Source organism: Hakea prostrata, chromosome 3, assembly GCF_041222555.1.
Source record: "Hakea prostrata isolate BN-2017 chromosome 3, UWA_Hpros_2, whole genome shotgun sequence".
NCBI lineage: Eukaryota > Viridiplantae > Streptophyta > Magnoliopsida > Proteales > Proteaceae > Hakea > Hakea prostrata.
In genome coordinates this window covers 14997850-15015135 of record NC_142602.1, presented here as the reverse complement: position 1 = coordinate 15015135, position 17286 = coordinate 14997850, and the positions used below count along the sequence as shown (strand labels likewise).

The window sequence follows — 17286 nt, the reverse complement described above, 5'->3', positions numbered from 1 at the left end:
TTGGGGTACCAATGGTTGATGCCTACATGGTGGTTATATGTTTATGTAGCACGTAAGATTCCCCAAACGACATGATTCGGGTTATCTTCGGGTCATCATGGGGAGTTTGATTTCAGTGCCGTGAACAGTCAAGATCGATATATCAATCGAAAATTTGATCTTCTCATTAGTATGAAAACATGCTTTTTGAAAATGGATGGTTGAGATCAAAATCTCAGCTGAGATCAAGTTCGCATTAATTGCAAAACACCCAAACAATTTCCTTTCTATTATGGGTGTCTCCCAATCTCAGAAAAGTTGGGGTTGGTCTCTCTTTTTGAGAGGTTTGAACCTCTTATTACTTATTGGTTCTTACTTGAAGCTTCAGGCTATTAACTACACATTTATAATGCTCAGGTCAGCCTGTATATCCATAGTTGGTTTGCTTTGCCCCAAAAAAATAATAATTATAAAATAAAATCTTTCACAGTAAATTCTCACATAATTCACATACATAGCTGACGAACACTTCCAACTACAGATTCACAAAAAAACTTGCTCCACTAGTCTCGCAAGAAGTGTGGCATTTAAAGAAATATTTGTACCCTGATCTTTTCAAAAGAGTGAACAACTTACCAAATTCCAGTATTTACACTGAATTAAGATTGATAATATTCAGTAAAAGAAGTCAGGTTATAAAGACCGGAGTCTAAGCGTCAAGTATAATAGAAAAATAAAATACAAAAACAATGGTTAACCACAGCAGTTGGTTTTTTGCTGAATCGGTTGTCCCTTCATTTGAACAGTGTTCGCTGGATCCTTGTTTACACTTGGCTGGTTTCCGACCCTGCAAGAAAAATTAACAATGAGATTAGATCCAACTTCAAGGACACAAAGTAAACTGCTTAGTAGAAAGCATCTGCATACAATTGAAACATAGAGTCTTTCAACTAAAAATACAAGTGGCTGTGGTGAACATTCCTAGACAACTGTAAAGGATCTTTGACCTAACCAGGCCTATATTAAATTCCATCAATTCTAGAATTGAAGGAAAAAGGAAAAAGGAAAAAAAAGGGGGGATAGAGGAAATTTCTGTTTTGGTTAGAAAAATCTACAAATGAAGACGATGATAAATGCCTTATTCCATGATTGGTTTAATAAATAAGGTGTTATTATTTCAAGAAATTACAAATTTATTATTAGTTAGGGGGAAAGAATGTAAGAATTAGGAAACAATTAGAACTGTCTTAAGAGTTTTAAATGATGTAGAATATCTCATAACATTAGCATTTTTCAGTGCTCATTGGAACTACACAATGGCTGATATCGGAAGCAGACATAGCATGCAAGTGAGGAGCACCAATTGAGAATGACTAAGAAAAAGTCACAAAGAAGCTATTGTGGCAACATGGTGATTTTCTTTTAATTTTTTTCCTTTTTATTTCTGCGGGGAAGTGGAGTACTACTGAAGCGGCTATAGGAACGTGCAGCAAAAGTCCTAGAGTTCTTAATGAATGACAGATTATTATGGCTGCCCTCATGAAGGGAGCAACACATACGAAATGGAAAGCAAGGGCAAGGTCTGAGTTTGATGATGCACTACTAGAGAGACACCCACAATAGGCTTTCTAAGTCAACACTTTAATGTGGTCATTCTCAAAGCCATAAGACCACCTTCTGTGTACTCATTGGAGACAATGCTACCAGTATTAAGTTGCCTATTTCCTGCAAAGGGATCCTAAAGATCATGCCTTACATTTTGACTACTACTTGTTTGAGTGGCATAGCCCTAGTTCCCAAGATTTATGATCCTAGTCTCCCTCTTTATTTATGATAAAAGCCACCCTTCCCTTCAAAAAGAGGCGTGAAGATAAAAATTGCCAAGGTATATATCGGGACGAGGAATTGTAAAAGTAATAACCATTTCCACCAGGAATTAAAAAAAAAATGGACAGAGTTCAAACAAGAACCATATTCAATAGCACTCAACTTGAAAAATAGAGTTAATGAAGAAGATTTAAGAAGCATCACAGTTTAAAAAATAAAAAAAATAAAAAAAGTTCAAATACCTGTTCTTGATCTCACTAGCCATGGTCAGGAAAGCCTTCTCTACATTAATTGCATCTTTGGCACTGGTTTCAAGGAAAGGGATTCCAAGTTCATCAGCAAATGCCTGCACGTTTTTTTGTTAAATAATATGGTCAGCCCAGAAATATGGCAATGTACTGTGGAAAAAAGAAGATGCCATCAATGAAGAGTTCTGATCCAAAATTTTCTACCACAATAAATGGATCAATGACACAAACATGACTCATACAAGCCACCCAGATGATATAAAGGAACATAGAGGGTGCACATAAGTTTGTATTTACTCAGAGGCATCCAACAAGAATCCAACATTTAACTTACAAACATGATCGTTTGATATTCCTCATACCTCTTCTATTATGTACATGGGAATCAATCCAACTCATTCAGAAAAATAGAAAAGAAAAAGAGAGAGATAAAAAAAATAATAGGATTATTGATATGCATGAAACTCATTTTCAACCACATAAGCAGTAATAGCAGAGAGCAAGACACCAAGAAGACACACAGTTTGTCTAACATTTCAGATGAACAAACTCTCTCTGTGGTTTATCAAGAAAAAGGCAGATATCAGAGAAGTTATGACAAAAACCAAGAAATAACAAACAAAAATGAAAAACAGATCAGCATAACACAGAGATTCAAAGTGGTTCAGAGAATGCAATATGCTATATCCACAGGAAAAGCTGAAGAAGTTTCAATATGTATGGAAGATTACAACAGACATCTCCCAACAACACCCAGAAACAGATTTTCACCCAAAACCCCTAGTCAAGTACCACACTAACTTTAAAAGAAAATGGCGAGGCAAATAAATAATGGATCCATCAGGTCACATAATTTGAGTCGCCACCAAATGCAGAAGTGGGTCAACCTTTGAACCAGGTAAAATATTTTGAGGCACACACAACAATACAGCTAACTGTTTGTTCTTTCTTTCATTTTCCTTTCTTTTTTTTTTTTTTTTTGGGGGGGGGGGGGTTGGGGGGAGGGGATGTGGGGAGCCAAAAGACACAATGAATGTCAAGAAAGACAGACAGACAGACACAGCTAAGAAACCAAATTCCAGCCTTCCAATAGCTGTAAAGCCATAACAAATTACCTTCGCAGTTTGTGTCTCGACAACCTTGTTCTCTACCAAGTCGCATTTGTTACCAACTAGAAGCTTGCATACACTATCATTTGCATATCTATCAATCTCATTTAACCATTGCTTGACATTGTTGAAACTCTCCATATCAGTAACATCATAGACAATCTGTTGAAATTGAAAAATCAGCAAAATCTACTTCCATACTGCAAGTCATACACAACTCAAAAATAAAAATAAAAATTAGTTGCCCTTTGGTCTCCCCAAATTTCACAACACAGAGCTACAATAACTAGGTTTTCACCAACCATTATTGATAAAGATCAGAATAGAGAAAGAAGAAAATCACAGGTCAGCAAACCTGGGCTATTGGCTAGGTCAGAATAGGACCAACTATGTTGTGGATTTCAGGCCATACTCTTGTGGATTAAGGTCTCTGGTAAATTCCTAACCTTGTACGTGCATCTTTCTATATTAGAATCCAGGTAAGAAATTTCCTGAACCTTGTACCCTGCAATTACCTGCTTGATATCTTCTTCCTTTGGTTCTGTGTTGTTTATTAAGATGCTGACATACCAGGATTCAGACTTTGGTGCTAACTGGTAGTCAAACCAAAATATGGTTCATTTCAGTGAAAATTTTCTGAAATTGTTAAACACTCAAATCCTTTTACAGCTTCTAATCCCCCCCCCCCCCCCCCCCCCCCCCCCCCCCCCCCCCCCCCCCCCTCCTTCCCCACCACCTGGGCATTAAAAATGACAAAGTAACAGTCTAAATTAACGGATAAGACAAACAGAACAAAAAATAAGCTAGTCCTATGATATGGGTTTCTTAAAAAAATAAAAAATAAAAAAATTACCAAAAAAATAATAATAATAAAAAAAATAAAGAAATTCCATGCATATATTCATGCCATTTCAAACAACAGTGAAGAGAGAAGAATTTAGCATACAAAAATAACTGTGAACCAGTCCATACAATAATTCCATGTGCTCCACGGTAATAACTGCTGGTTATAGTCCTGAATCGCTCCTGTCCTGCGGTATCCCACTACAGAAACACAAGAAAAGAAAAAGATTAATTTAAAGACACTATGGAACACGACTAAGCTTTCTTTACACAATGTGACATAATGTATAAATCTAATCCATATCAATTCCCTATGTGGATGAGGTGCCCAAACATGAATTTTTCAGATAGGTTGCTGAATGCCATTAGCAACTTTTTCTACTCTTGGTCAGCATTCTACTAATACTAGGCTCCTGAACCTCGCTTCTGAATGAATAATTTGAACCACAAAAGGACAAAGGAGCAACTTGACCATACCATGGTAGTTGGAATGACGCCAGACAATTATTTAAGAATCAGTTTGGAGATCAGATCACTGCAAACCAATAATGACCTAGATAATTCACAATTCAAAAATCCAAACAAGGAAATTGTAAGGTACCACCTGAGTAGCCTATCCAGGTCTGCTTGGGCAGTGGCACCAGATGATCCAACTGAAATTCATATCTTTACAATTTTGCAGGCACATCTTTGCCAATATGTAAAGCATTGTATATTTTGTCACTTGGTTGTTCCAAGCACAAACACAGAAGTCATAGCATAGATCTAAGAAGAGAAAGGCAATGTCACAACATTCAGACAGTGTACAATTGAAGATGTTCTTCCAAGATGAAAGGCTAACAAGTTGGAAGTTTAAATTAATGCATGTTGTTCAGTAAACATCAAATTTTCCAGATCCAGAGATATTTAATATGCTCAAGAGCTGAAAGTCATATCTCATTCATAGGTTCTGGAAAAAATCCAAAAGATTTTGAAACATTTTTAGGAGATACGAAACCTTCCTACACGGTGGGTCAGCTATACAAAGACAAGTACTTAAAACTACATTTAAATCTCAGCATCTCTAATGTTACTAAGAGTAAGCAGCAGCACTGGAAATTGAAGTTACCGCTAATTTATTAAACCCTACAAGTCAACTGCTGATAATGTTTTTTCATTGTACATCGTTTTCCAGTTCAACATGTCAGATTTGCATTGCAGTTCAATATGGATATTATCTGAGCTATAAAAAATGGCAATATTATAATTATAAATGGTGAGAGAAAACGAAATCATGTAGCATCTTACAATCTCAAGCAACTTACCAAAAAAAAATCTCAAGCAGAAAATTCAAAATTACCAAACCATTCACACAACTTCAATGTAACAACAGAATAACTCAAGTCCAACAGCTTTTAACATTATCTATGGGAAATGGCATTACAAATAACTCACAATTTGCAGCTTGACAGTCTTCCCATCCAACTCCACCGTCCTAATTTTCTGTAACAAATAAATTAAAAGAAGTTCCCCCAATACATTAACCTCACCACACAATCAAAGACATCAGGGGAAAAATAAATGGATAATTATGAGAAAAAGACTTACAAAATCAACTCCAATTGTACTAATGTAGCTGTCAACATATGACTCATCCTTAAACAAAACAACGGAAAATCTTCAATATCGAAAACAGAGAAATTTTCATCAAAGTAAAAAACACATGATCATTTATATATTTGAAAGAATCACAGCGGAAACTGTGGGAATTCTAAAATGCAAACTTACTGCGAATCTCATAAGAAGACATGATTTTCCCACAGAAGAGTCTCCGATTAACAAAAGCTTGAAAAGGTAATCGCTGCCCAACACGAAATATGAAATAATGTTGGTATGATTAACAAAAAAAAAGAGAGAGAGTTGAATTAAAGAAAGAATCTTACTATTCTGTGCCCATGTTAGCAGGTTTTGATAAAAGATAAAGCAAAGGACAGGACAGGACAGAAATTCCTTCTTGCTTAGGGTTTGGCTAGATTTGATTTGGTTCCGATTTGGGAAGTAAGAAAGAAAAAGGCTTTCCTTCACCGCTTAACAAATCTTGCACTTCTTATTTTTTATATCCATTTTCACGTTCGAACCATAAACAAACCTTACAGTTGCAAGTCGTAAGCAGTAATAACAGTTTACCCAAAAAAACAAAAAACCAGTAATAAACAGAGATTTTCCTTTTCGTTGTTCGGTGCAAATAAACATAGATGATAGATTCAAAACACTTGAAAATCATTTCACACGAGTCAAACGAGCGTAAAACCAAGAAAAATAATTATTTATAATATAACATTATGCTCTCATATATCAACAAGGTCCCGTAGCTCAGTTGGTTAGAGCGTTGGTCTTATGAGCCGAAGGTCGCGGGTTCGAGCCCCGCCGGGACCAGATTATAAAGTATAAATTTCCTTTTTTACCACATTTATTACTTTATTTATTATAGCTCATCATTTCAATTTGTTCTTCTCTGCATACGAGGCTCTAGGTTTTGCAGAGATACACTAGTCTATACTCACTATTTTTTTTTTGGCGGTAGAATTATTTTCTCTAGGTTCGTAATCTGGTTTTGATGATAATAGAGCTTATGCTTCTCCATGGCTACAGAGATGAAACTTCATGCAAAAACCATTTAGTTCTTTTAACTGCCTCTTATCTTATTCCCCAAAGTGTTTTCAGGTTTTGATTCTAACTAATTTTATCTTTTATCAAGATTCACCCTTTTCGAATGAGATGAAGATGATCAATTCACTTTCTCCTCCTTAATGTAAGAAGAAACAGAGGGAGCTCCAGAAGTCGAACGATAATTACAAGCCTGTTTGGCTGTTTCCATCCTACCAACCCATAGCTTCAGAAACCACGCAACCCAGAACACTGAAACGCAATATATGACAACTGCATTTAATTCTACAAATTACTGCTAGAACAACTTGGGTGACAACATGATTAAAAATCAATTCAGCGAGACCCAAAAACAGATACCCCTTTTCGTATCATCTCCTCTTGAATGACAATCAATTCTCTGGTGCTTATGCATTGGGTAAAATAAGTCTGTTTCCACATTAACAGACAGGGGAGATGAAAAACTCAAATTATGATCAGTTAAACAAGTTGGGGAAACAGAGAAAGAACAGAATTCAAATTGTAAATTCATTCTCATCCATCCTACCAAGTCCTACCCCCAAAAAATTAACAACCCATGTCACCTGAACACAAGATGTAATACATACAAATTGCATCCTTTGTTATCCCGGGAGCTTGACTCAGATTAAATACAGTGCACAAATAATTCTGTTTTCAGCAGAAAAAAATAAGGTTAACTCTGTCACATCAGATCCTCTAGGTGGAAAGGCAAAATGGCCTACTAGGGTTGGATACATGAGTAGGAATTGTGAAGTGCCTAAGAAGACTTTGCTTCTTCATGTACCCTTCGTACAGAAAGGCCATGGAGAACTCATCCACCACTGCCCTGTTCACATCATAGACGAAAACATCCGGTTCTCCTCCCTTCCTATTCCTAGCCATTCTCTCAGCAGTATAGATGGCTCCCATTCTCCCTGGTGCATCATCACAAAAGCCAGTTGGCGCATCACCATTATCAAGTCCCACTCTAATTCATAGACCACAGTTGGTAAAGCCTTCAGCATGAACTGATACTTGGAATTCTCAGGATCGTTCATAACTGTACAATCATTTTCTTTACCAATCATCAAGAGGTTCTCCGCATTTTTCACCTTGGTATCATACACAACATGATAGGCTTCTAAATTTAGAAACTTCTGCTTGATTTGCTTGATCCATGACATCATCAAGGAAAACTGTTCTGCCACCATAATTCAATGAGCTCCAGAGGAGGCTGTCATGGCCAAGGTCAAAACTAAGAAGTTGCCGGGGGACTTTATGTCTACAACTCTGGCTGAGACTCTGAACTCTTGGAATGTTTGCTGTGAGGTGCTGTTTGAGGTTGAGTAGTGGAACAGAGCTTGAACTAATGGGTGTTGCTGATTCTCTACCCCGGAGGCCCCAGTCCGCTGCAGGAAGGACTGATTGGCCCATTTCCACCCCTTGGTTATTGGAGGCATGCTCTTCAGATTCCAAGTTTGTATCCTGCTCCAAATAAATATTCTCTTAACTTAAAAAAAAATGATTTTGCACTGCTGGTGGATCAATAGATTATGGATGAGCAGAAATTATTGAGGGATGCAAAACATACCACAATACCACACTATCTCTATATGGTAATGCTATATTTGTCCAACACGGCAACCATCTGAGCAACAATTAACAATTGCTGTCAACAACAAAATCCAATTTATCTATCAGATCAAAGTAATAACTCTGAAGTCTGAACTAATTGGCTCGTGATTATTTAAGACAGATATTCATATCCTTTTGCGAATTGCCTAACAAAGAAAAGCATGCTGAATCCTGAGATCTGGCTATATACCGTGAACTGTACCACTGGTTCAATTCCCATAACCACACGATGTTCTGTTGACAGAGGAACTCCCTTGGTACATGAAATGTCTGTAAAAGCATAACATCTCAAAACCCAGCTTTTCATCTGACATTGACTAGACGATTGGCAATCAACAAGGAGAAATAGTCAATCTAACACCACTACTTCTACACAGGGAAACTCTAACCACAACTTTGGTAATAGAATTTAAGAAATGAATAAATGCAAACCTGCACAGAATTTCAAGAATGAAAAATACAAACCTGTACCAAAGCTGAAGAATTCAGCAAGCTTTGAAGAGAAAGAAAAACAATAGGGCCCTTCCAATCACCTGAGAATATATGTCACAATAAGATCTAGAGTAAGTTTGAATTCCAGGGAAAATAGTTCAGAGGAAAGAGGATGTGAAAGTTATGATATTGATGACTGATAAGAAAACAGCTCAAATAGGATAAACATTGTATGCTTGCATCATATTACATCAACAAGAAATGCAAAATACAATGCTAAGCAAGAAACACAATTCCTGGGGTAACCAAACATAATTTTAAAGCTACCATGCAAAATTGTTATACGTTATTGTCTAACTGAAGTGGAGGCTCCAATGATATGTCCTCCAAGTATAAAAATAATACAGTTAATTTAATTTAGAAAACTGAAAAAAAAAATAATATAAGAATCAAAATTAAGGGATATATAAGGATCGAGAAAACATAGAGTCAAATATTGGGGTGGTAGTTCAACATACCAGTAATCTCTACATGAACATATGCCACCTTCAAAATGATGAAAGCGGTACGCATCTCGTACCACCACAATCCGATTAGAAACCTTAGAGACAAACTTCATCCAATTATGGCAATCATTACAAACACGAAGATTCTTCATTACACGAATTGGAATTGCAGGGGACAAACTAATGAGCCCAAAGGAAACTGCTAGCTTTTCACTGTGAATATATGCAGTCGGGTCCTTGTTCCCTTGCTCAATATCATGCAAAAGACTATAACGGTCCTGCACATAACCAATTTCAGCTAACCGTTCATTCAGATCCTCCAGGAATGCGTATATCTTTTCTGACAGAGGGTGCAAACGGTCACCAACAAAAAATGAATGAATATTGCTCCCGGCTTCAATCCAGCTACGACCAGGCTCCTTCTTTACACCTCTTTCTTTCATCATCTGCCTCATTTGATCCCTATAGTCCCATTTCCTAGCAACTGCATATATATTTGATAGGAGAACATATGTTGCTGAATCTTGTGGCTCCAACTCCAGAAGATGTCGAGCAGCAAATTCGCCAATTTCAATGTTCTTATGAACTGCAGAAGCACTTAGAAGAGTCCTCCAGATCATTGCATCTGGTTCAATTGGCATCTCCTTTATGAACTCTCTTGCATGCTCCAACATGCCAGCCCGCCCAAGGATATCAACAACACAAGCATAGTGCTCTGGTCTTGGATCTATACCATGTTCATTGGTCATGGACTTGAAGTAATTGAGCCCCTCTCTTACCAAACCCACATGACTGCAAGCAGACAGAACACCCACAAAAGTGACATGGTTTGGTGAGAAACCTTGTTGTTTCATCTTCTCAAAGAGATCCAAGGCTTCAGTACCACATCCATGTTGAGAATAACCTGTGATCATGGCATTCCATGATACCTCATTTTTCTCAAGCATTTGAGAAAATTGCCTCCTGGCATCATCAATGTGTCCACACTTAGCATACAATGTAACTACAACATTACCAGCCTCAATCTCACAGTCATAACCAGTTTTTAAAATTTGTGCATGGATCTGCCTCCCCGGTTTTATGTCCGCAATATTAGCAGCAGCACTAACAGCAGAACTAAAAGTGAATAAGTTAGCTTGCAAGCATGCTTGATTCATCCGGAGAAACACTAGTAAAGCATCTTCACAATGCCCACTCTGTGCAAATCCTGATATTAATCCATTCCATGATATTTCATCCTTAACATCAATTGTTTCAAATGCAGAATATGCCTCTTGTAATCTACCACATCTAGCATAAAGGCTAACAAGTGCATTCCCAATTGACAGATCCATTGAGTAACCATAAATGCAAGATTGAGCTTGAATTTGCTGTCCTAGGTTTAATGCTTGAATTCCGGCACATGCACTGAGAGCACTGGATAATCCTATGTTATCTGATCGAATCCCTCGAATTTGCATTTCTTCGAAAAGTTTTATGGCATCAACATAGAACTCATGTTGAGCATACCCTGCAATCATGGCTGTCCATGAAACCACATCATCTTCCAAGAGCCTTTCAAGGATTTCCCTGGCAACCACTAATCTTTTGTGTTTGGCATACATGTCAATAAGCACACTGCAGACATATACATTATGCTCAAAGCCAGTTTTGATGACATGGGAATGGATCTGCTCTCCAAGATCAAGAGCTCCCAAAGAAGTACATGTTCTAAGTATACTCGGATATGTATACTGATTAGGCTTCATACCAGCAACTTGCATTTGGGAGAATATCTCAAAGGACTCTCTTAGATGACCCAACTGCCCATAAGCTACAAGCATCACATTCCAGAGAACTACATTTTCCTTAGCTGTTGAATTGAAAAATTCATAGGCTGTTGATATATCAGAATTCTTAACATATAAGTCAAGCAAAGAACCTTCAATAATTATATCAGAAGAAATCCCTGCCTTTATAGAATAGGAGTGGAGCTGTTTTCCCTTGACAAAAGCCCCAATAGAGGCACAGACACTCAAGAGACTTGCAATGGTAACACAGTCTGGTTTCAAGCCTGTGAGCCGCATGTCACCAAACAGTTGAAAGGCTTTATCACTCTTGCCCTGTTGAGCTAGCCCGGATATAAGCGAGTTGTAGGTGATTCCATCTCGATGGTTCATACCACTGAAAATCCGCTCAGCAGCTATCAAGTTGATACAATTGCAATATAGGGTGATCAGAGCATTGCACACAAAAGTTTCAGAAGAGAACCCCGTCTTGAAAACTTGTGCATGTAGCTGCTCTCCCAGCCTGAAGAAATCAATTTTAGTGCAGGCACTTAAGACACTAGAATACACATAAGGTGTTGGTTTAATACCTAATTTCCGCATTTGGCAGAAGAGGAGCAGAGCTTCTTCTTCACGGCCATTTTGAGCGAAACCTGAGATCATAGCTACCCAAGAGACACTACTATGTGAACTTAGTTCATCAAAGATAAATCGAGCTGAATCTACAAGTCCATTCTTTGATAACAAATCAATCAAGGGGTTACAAACATCTGGAGAAGTAGCAAAACCCTGACGAATCATCTTCGCATGGATCTGTTCAATAAAATGGAAAGCAATATTGGCACCAACACATGCCCTCAAAACATTGATAAAAGTGCCTTCAATGGGGTTCACATGGTCCGCAAGCATCTGTGAAAATAAACTCAATACCCTATGATTCAATTTTCTTGCAAGAGCCCCAGAAATGATACTATTCCAAGAGTATACACTTCGTTGAGAAAATGTGTCAAGCACCTCAATAGCGTCATCCAAGTCACCAAAGCCAGAATAAATATCAATTAGCTCATTACAGAAACTGGGTTCGCTATCAAAACCCAGTTTCAAAATCCTTCCATGTAGCTGTTTAGCATGTGTTAATGACCCAGCATTCCGGCATCCCTTTAAAAGCCAAAGACACGTATTTAATTCAGCATGAATATCATGGAGTTCCATCGAATGACGAAAATAAAATCCATCATTTCTGAGATTTCCACTAACGTCTTCTCCCGTTTCTCCATCTGAGTACTTATCAAAACCATGGCAAATTGCAGTGCTGATATTTCTAATCGAATTGAGTTTACCAAAATTTGCAACAAACAACTGTAAAATTTCCAAGACAATTAGGGGGGGAAAAAAATAGAAAAGAAAATCATGAGCGGATTGAAATCAATTGAAGTATTCAGTGACGGTGGTACCTTTCGAAGATTTGCAAAAGCTGTCTCCTCTGTGAATTTTCGTGAGAATACAGACGATATCCAGTAGTTTGAGAAGGACCCATGTAGGGGGAAAATGGCTGGAACCATAAGCACTAAACCTGAGTTCCTGTAATGGAGTTAATAAGACTTGATATAGTTGCAGCAACTAGCAAGAACAAACAAAATTGTAAATTAAGTTCAAATAGTTACATAAGGTCCATGATTATCTTACCCAACACTGGATATTGAGGTATCAAGAGGGGAGATTAAAGACGTGTACAGAGAAGCTGAAAATGAGAGGAGGAGGGAGTGTTCAAGAACAATAAAAAAGGGAAAACAACGTAAGCGGGAGCTATACAGGTTTTCCTTCGGTTTGAAAAACTGTTAATATAGTCCTTCGGACAAAGTTGAGTTCACTGTGGTTGGGTATGGTCAGGGTCCTAAAATCTGGAATGGTTCACTACTTCACTGCCATTTCCATACTCAAATCCGAATCAGAATGCCGGGTTCAGTCTGAATAACCTTAGAATCGGCTTGAAATCAGGGAAATCTGAAAAATCTTGACGTCTGATTCAGCGCGTCAGAAATCAAAATCGGTTTCGCCAATGCTAACATGTCGACCATTTCCGATTCAACAATTTTTGTAAAAATTCTTATCCATATAAAAAAAAAATCTGTGCTGAAACATTGGATGGGTGAGACTTGAGAGTGAGACTCGAACCCCCCCCCCCACAAAAAAAAAAAAAAAAAACTCCAAAGAGACAAGAGACACAATTGAGAGTCGACCCCTTGTTAATGCATATGTATTATCCCTCATCCCTATATATAAAAAAGCTCTCTTGTACACCCAACCCCAACCAACAGGGGAAAAAAACCCTAATAGGAAATGTATGAATCCAATGATGAACTAGAAGGTACTCTTAAGAATATAAAAATTCAATACAATGTCTTTGAACATACCCCAAGAACACTCAGGTAGCCACCAAGTCTCTAAGATCTTGTGAATATTATAGTTTTGGTTGGTAAAAACTGTTGTTCTAATCTCTCTTCCGATAACTTTTGATGTCTTCATGGTTGCATGTCCTGTGAACGAAGAAGTATCGAAAGAACATCCCACATCAATTAATGGTGACTCATTCTATTCATATTGAATACCTCTCAATCTACGACCACTTATCTCCTTTACCTAAAACTTTAAATTAACTTTGAAATTCTTCAAAATTTTGTATGCCAATTGGATGCACAAGACTCCGCGTCATGGGGAGCAAAAGGAGCACCATATTCTTTAATATTATTATTATTATTATTTTTAATAATTCGAAGTTCATCCACATTAGCTTAGGCAAACTTTGATTAGAATAGTCTTTTTAGATACAATTTAAATATATGATAGAGCCTCATCCTAACTATTCATTAACCGCCAACGCAGAGCTTTCTAGTGATTGAAACCAACACTTCTTAGTGAAGAGATCGTGGATTTGACTTTCGTTAAGGCATATTCCCATCAGCTTAATAAAGCCCCCTTTACAAAAAAAACAAAAAAAAACATATTAAAAAAAAAAAAAAAAATACAACTGTTAAGATGTTTGGATTGAAATTACTTTAACTGTTGGATTGGAATAGTCCATTGCAACATCATCGTGAACTCGATGGCATAGACTGCTTTCTACAACACAGTTTGCACTACACAAGAACCAGCTGTCTTATAAAAACGATTGATTTCGTTTACCCGAAAAAAAAGAAAAATTATTGAATTCATTATATTAATATCACTCTCTATAAACATATTTCCTGACTCCAGGGATGTGAATATTCATAAAATAATCATCCCAGTCTATGGAACGAGGATCAAAATAGAACATATCAGCTTCTGCATGATTTTCTTTCATGGCCATTCGCAGTTTTTCGGTGTTTATATCGTCAAAGCTGCAATATAAAATCAAGGTTGATGTCAATAAATATATTTGATAAATAAAGCTGTTCAACAATGCCTTTTTCTATTTTGAATTATACAGAATTCAAGCATCATAAGGAAAAGGATTAGCTAGAATACATACACTCCTTTAAAGAACAAGAATGGCTTGTAAAGTTTCACTAATCGCATCACGTAAGCCATCTTTCGATTTTGTTTATCAACTTCATTCTGGAATAACCGGCAAAATACTGTATTTACCATTTCAAACACCTAACAACAAAGAAGAAAAATCAGTAATGATGATGATGTCATGATACTAGATTGAAATGCAGAAAGAAGGCTTCATGGTAACTAATTGATTACCTTCAATGGTAGCAGATAGCGTACTGAAACGAATTTGTAGAAGGAATCCATAGTGCCGAATACTTCAAGCTTGTGAATCTTGACTGGTCTTCCATTTGTATCCATTAATGGATTCTTAAGGAAGTAATTGTATGCATACTCTTGAAACTTTTCAAAATCAGTTGGGTTTCTTATAGAGGATCCAACTTGATAAATAAACTGTCCATCTTGATTAGTATGAGCAACCATGGCCACAATAGTAGAGTTCACCACCATATCACCAGGAATCTGTAATGATCCAAGACTTGAAGTTTGAATTAATAACACATTGAAATGCTCAAGTATGAATTAGAAAGATATTAACATACCAGATCAACAATGGAAGTGGGATCACCAAGGAAGCATGGAAGCTTTCCCTTACCATAAGCAGTACCCAAGCTATCCATGGTTCTGCATTTTTAAACTGAGAATGATAAATTTCTATACATGACTACAGGAGGAAGAAGAAGATAAGGTTTTCATAATTGGCTCAAATTTACCTAAGACCCTCACTCCAACCTGGGATTGGTTCTTTGAATGTGCTTGTTATGATTGTTGGGCGTAGTATAACAAGAGGTACATTTTCTCTTAAATGCCCAAGAAGCATCTCACCCATAGCCTTTGTGAAGACGTATGTGTTTGGCCACCCATACATTTTTGCCCTGGTAGAGTTGGAAGAACATACAAGAGGTTATTGTTCAGCAAATATTTCTCTACTTTTTTTTTTTTGTGTGTGTGTGTGTGTGTGTGTGAGAGAGAGAGAGAGAGAGAGAGAGAGAGAGAGAGACTGGGTTATTCCAAGATGGACAGAAAAGAGACAACACGCAGGAAATGGACACAGGGTATCCTTGCCTGATGAAAGCTCATCTTATTATAGTCCCTTGGCTGCTTTTCTAGCTGAGATTTTTTGGTCTTTATTGTGGTCTGAAGAGCTCCAAACCTTTTGGTCAGAACTTCCAAACGACTTTATGTGAGTCCACAGTGACAAACTAAAGGAAGAAGATGCTTCCACGTTTGTAGCTAGCTTTACACTGTTAGAAGATAGACAGCTCAATCTTGCAACTATTCTATTTCATCAACTCTAAAAATTTTCAAATTTTAACACCACTAATAAGATTCTGGTCAGGTAATGAGTAATATTAAATAATTCTGATACCTTTCTAGTCCTAACTCTTTCATAGCAATTCTTTCTTCTTTTTGTGTTGCTCCCTGAGCCCCAAGTAGATTCAATCTTTCCTCTACCACTTTCATCTCTTTTTCTACATCCAATCCAGTGGCTCCATTTAGTGCTTCTCCCATAAGAAATGGTTTCTCCTGTATCAATCCTTCCTTCTCTCCGGCCACATAAGCTGAATGAAACATGTATTGATTAAGTAAGAACAACATAAGAAGGGAGAAATTATTGTTGACAAAGTTGGACTCACCAGTGGATACATGGAGAAGCATCTTTAACTTGACACATTTCTTTGCAAAGTCCAAAACATGCTTGGCTCCTAAGGTATTGGTATGCAAAGCATGATCATATCTGCAGCAAAACTAGTAATTGAGTTACTCTTTTGATAACAATAACAGACTGAACTACTGTTAATGTACCTCTGATCAAAGTCGGTTGTAGCAGCAGAGTTGAAAACAATGTCAATTTCTCTATACATTTCTTCCCTCAAGCTGCTGTCTATTACTCCTAAATTCTCACAACCGATATCCCCAGGGACGGCAATTATCTTTTCCCATATATAAGAATCTAAACCAGCACCATATTTATCCCTTAGAACCCTAAACACTTCCTTCCCTATCACCTGAAAATCATATAGCACCAGTACATCATGACAGTATCAAGTTTATACATAATCCCTAACACGGCAACAAGAAAGAAAAAAAAAATCAAGAACTGGATTTGCGGATACCTCATCATGAAGCCTTTGTTTAGCTGAATTAGCATCTGCTGCTCTGATAAGAAGGAAGAATCTCTTCACATTAGGCTGAACTCTAAGCACTTTCTCAACAAACACTGCATCAAAACAATCAAAGTTCAATGAGGTGTTAAGATGAGAAACCAGAAAATCGAAAGTTAGGAAATGGGAAATTCGCTGAACATTACCTTTCGCAAGAAAACCAGTAAAACCGGTTACTAAGATTGTCTTTTGCTCTAGATAATCCACAATACCATTTAATTCCATCATTAAAGGGGAAAAGAAAAAAAGCTTCCAGGAAATATTGAAAACCCAAACTGGGAAAACCTGAATTTAAAAGGGCATGTTTCAAAAACTTGTGGACTGGAATCATTCCAGCATCTTGCCCTTTTGGGAGACCTCCAAGGTTGCCGAAGTAAAGGTCAGTTTGGGTATGGCCATCTATGGGAAAACAGTTCCTAAGTCTTCACTGCATTAAAGCTTACTACGATTGACATTGTTCACGTTGCCGTGACTCAAATAGCAATTATGATCTGGGTATCAAGATGGAACAAACAAATTTATGAAAACAGATGCAACTAATTCGATAAACGCTCCAAAGTCCAAGCCTTGAACCTAACCAGCAACCCCAGAAA

The 17286-nt window shown here is 37.3% G+C and overlaps 3 protein-coding genes, 1 non-coding gene and 1 pseudogene across 5 annotated transcripts; 1 reads left to right on the top strand and 4 right to left on the bottom strand.

Annotated features, from left to right (window-relative positions):
• Window positions 1–400: 400 nt before the first annotated feature.
• Window positions 401–6221, bottom strand: LOC149021093 (ras-related protein RIC1-like). The gene is made up of 8 exons (XM_089149359.1): window positions 5929–6221; window positions 5774–5846; window positions 5594–5641; window positions 5441–5488; window positions 4136–4207; window positions 3170–3325; window positions 2049–2152; window positions 401–826 (listed from the first exon to the last, which is right to left on the bottom strand). Exons 1-8 carry the CDS (start codon window positions 5940–5942, stop codon window positions 733–735), a joined length of 609 nt encoding a protein of 202 aa, XP_089005485.1. The 5' UTR covers window positions 5943–6221; the 3' UTR covers window positions 401–732.
• A 126-nt stretch (window positions 6222–6347) lies between these two features.
• TRNAI-UAU (transfer RNA isoleucine (anticodon UAU)) lies at window positions 6348–6421 on the top strand. The gene has a single exon. It is a non-coding gene; the product is annotated as a tRNA-Ile (tRNA).
• Window positions 6422–6974: 553 nt separating this feature from the next.
• On the bottom strand, window positions 6975–8545 carry LOC149021091 (glucuronoxylan 4-O-methyltransferase 1 pseudogene; annotated as a pseudogene). Its single transcript, XR_016172276.1, has 3 exons — window positions 8478–8545; window positions 8252–8321; window positions 6975–8137 (listed from the first exon to the last, which is right to left on the bottom strand). The product of XR_016172276.1 is annotated as a glucuronoxylan 4-O-methyltransferase 1 pseudogene (transcript).
• Window positions 8546–8555: 10 nt separating this feature from the next.
• LOC149021090 (Pentatricopeptide repeat (PPR) superfamily protein) lies at window positions 8556–12743 on the bottom strand. Its single transcript, XM_089149357.1, has 4 exons — window positions 12678–12743; window positions 12446–12572; window positions 9238–12350; window positions 8556–8820 (listed from the first exon to the last, which is right to left on the bottom strand). Exons 2-4 carry the CDS (start codon window positions 12551–12553, stop codon window positions 8817–8819), a joined length of 3225 nt encoding a protein of 1074 aa, XP_089005483.1. The 5' UTR covers window positions 12554–12572; window positions 12678–12743; the 3' UTR covers window positions 8556–8816.
• Window positions 12744–14014: 1271 nt separating this feature from the next.
• LOC149021089 (fatty acyl-CoA reductase 3-like) lies at window positions 14015–17274 on the bottom strand. Its single transcript, XM_089149351.1, has 10 exons — window positions 16840–17274; window positions 16646–16749; window positions 16335–16537; window positions 16166–16266; window positions 15898–16090; window positions 15242–15403; window positions 15071–15152; window positions 14724–14990; window positions 14503–14630; window positions 14015–14371 (listed from the first exon to the last, which is right to left on the bottom strand). The coding sequence occupies exons 1-10, from the start codon at window positions 16919–16921 to the stop codon at window positions 14215–14217; spliced, it is 1479 nt and encodes a 492-aa protein (XP_089005477.1). The 5' UTR covers window positions 16922–17274; the 3' UTR covers window positions 14015–14214.
• Between the last annotated feature and the right edge of the window lie 12 nt (window positions 17275–17286).

Coding starts and splice junctions, on each gene's coding strand:
- LOC149021093 (XM_089149359.1), bottom strand. Junction 5,489..5,593: donor GTACAATTGGAGTTGATTTT/GTAAGTCTTTTT, acceptor TATTTGTTACAG/AAAATTAGGACGGTGGAGTT. Junction 4,208..5,440: donor AGACTGTCAAGCTGCAAATT/GTGAGTTATTTG, acceptor GTGTTTCTGTAG/TGGGATACCGCAGGACAGGA.
- LOC149021090 (XM_089149357.1), bottom strand. CDS start 12,553: ATGGTTCCAGCCATTTTCCCCCTACATGGGTCCTTCTCAAACTACTGG. Junction 12,351..12,445: donor CTTTTGCAAATCTTCGAAAG/GTACCACCGTCA, acceptor GAAATTTTACAG/TTGTTTGTTGCAAATTTTGG.
- LOC149021089 (XM_089149351.1), bottom strand. CDS start 16,921: ATGATGGAATTAAATGGTATTGTGGATTATCTAGAGCAAAAGACAATC. Junction 16,750..16,839: donor TACTGGTTTTCTTGCGAAAG/GTAATGTTCAGC, acceptor GTTTTGATGCAG/TGTTTGTTGAGAAAGTGCTT. Junction 15,153..15,241: donor GGTTGGAGTGAGGGTCTTAG/GTAAATTTGAGC, acceptor TTAAAAATGCAG/AACCATGGATAGCTTGGGTA.